The sequence below is a fragment of the Nannospalax galili genome, unplaced genomic scaffold (genome assembly GCF_000622305.1).
Source record: "Nannospalax galili isolate Female #2095 unplaced genomic scaffold, S.galili_v1.0 scaffold68, whole genome shotgun sequence".
Taxonomy (NCBI): Eukaryota; Metazoa; Chordata; class Mammalia; order Rodentia; family Spalacidae; genus Nannospalax; species Nannospalax galili.
This window is the reverse complement of record NW_008358189.1, coordinates 471,580-473,153: the sequence shown is the minus strand read 5'-3', so window position 1 is coordinate 473,153 and position 1,574 is coordinate 471,580. Positions and strand designations below refer to the sequence as shown.

The 1,574-nt window shown below is 58.4% G+C and overlaps 1 protein-coding gene across 1 annotated transcript in view; it reads right to left on the bottom strand.

Annotated features, from left to right (window-relative positions):
- Nucleotides 1–92: 92 nt before the first annotated feature.
- Nucleotides 93–1,574, bottom strand: part of Pld4 (phospholipase D family member 4) — a 5,555-nt gene continuing 4,073 nt past the window's right edge. Inside the window, exons 7-10 of the mRNA XM_008821452.3 lie at nucleotides 1,360–1,499; nucleotides 1,093–1,258; nucleotides 918–1,014; nucleotides 93–614 (exon numbers count right to left, since the gene is read on the bottom strand). Coding sequence (XP_008819674.1) covers nucleotides 412–614; nucleotides 918–1,014; nucleotides 1,093–1,258; nucleotides 1,360–1,499 — 606 coding nt within the window. The 3' untranslated portion in view covers nucleotides 93–411. The remainder of the gene's footprint in view (nucleotides 615–917; nucleotides 1,015–1,092; nucleotides 1,259–1,359; nucleotides 1,500–1,574) is intronic.

The window sequence follows — 1,574 nt, the reverse complement described above, 5'->3', positions numbered from 1 at the left end:
GGAGGGGGAGGGAGGGACAGAGCGGGAGGGAGGGAGGGAGGGAAAACACAAGAATGCCAACTTGTGACCTGAGTCAGGCCTGTATCATCAGTTTTACTGGGTTGTAGCCGGGCTGCACTAACTTTACAGCTGGGGATGGCCCTAGCAACCCATTGTAGGTGGGCCAGAGACGGACAGCTGGGTGATGGTTTCTTTCCTTCTTTCCACATCACTGAAGGTCATCCTTCCCCTCTCCATTTAAAAGTCAAGCGCAGTCTGGTTCTCACTGAGAGCCGTGTGGACCAGATTACAGAACCAGGCCCAGCATGATGTGCTTTTGCTCACTCAGTTTCAGAGCTTGAGCTGGTGGAAGCCTAGTGGGCATCTATGTCCACCTAGAGCAGTGGGCGCCAGAGCCAAAGGGACCGGGCCTCAGGCCTGCCAAACACAGTTCTGGCCAGGAGCTTGTCCGTCCAGGCCCACAGCATAGCGGGAACTCCAGTCACGCTCGAAGAGTCTCCGAAGCTGCTCCTGCACAGGTACCTTGCCCTGCTGGGCACCAGGGGCCTTCTGACTGACCGCCAGGCCCACGCCAGAAGTGCTGCTGTAGTAATCCTCTGACCAGTTGGAAGTACCTGGGAACGAGCAAAGAAAAGAGACGCTGGTCCCTGGGCCCGTGTCCCCTGCAGCTCCGCCTGCGCCGTGGCCTGGCATAGGCTGGGGGACAGGTTGGAATGCTGGCCGCTTTCCTGTCATCAGACTCCGGCCATGACAGCTCCCACATGGGCACAAATGGGTCTTCACCAGCCTTCTGGGCCCTAGTGTTTCGGAGTTCACCTGACAAGCTGGGCTGGTTGCCTGGTCCCTAGAACATTCCAGGCCCTGACCCCCTTTGGCAGCTCTCTGCTCTCCCCAGGCACCTCCTCCCAGCCACTCACCAATGTAGGCTGTCTTGTCCGTGACCATGAACTTGCTGTGGTTCACCCGACTGAATGGGATGTTGGAGTGATTGCCCATGGGCACAATGAAGATTTTCTTCCAAGAACAGGAGCTGTGTCAGGCTAGGTGGGGGAAGGGCATCCTGTTCCCCAGCCCACCCAGTGGGCTCCTTACCACATCCACCGAGATGCCAGCCGAGGGGTTGCTGAGGGACTGCAGGGACCTCAGATAAGGAAACATGGTGGGGTCCGTGTTGGACCAGCAGCTGACCAGTAGGCGCACACGCACACCCCTGTTGAAGGCTGCTGCCCGCAGTGCATTGTCTAGCACGGGCCAGTACCTAGTGAAAAGGGATCTCTGTTCTGCCTATAAACAGCAGGATGAGCAGGGGTCCCGAAGGGGAACTGTGCCCACCAGCTGTGTAGACCTCACCCACCTCACCTGGCAGGGCGGGTGAAGCGTGTGGTGGGGAAGTACTCCATCACTGAGACGTAGATGAACTCCCGAGCACCCTCCATCACTGCTAGCACTGCATCCAGATCCCGGGTCCGGCCATGGGGGCAGAGTAAGGGCGGTGAGGCCTATGGTGGGGCAGACATCTCTCAGGACACTGTCACACCCATGACCCACTGCATACTACCCAAGAAACCCCATGT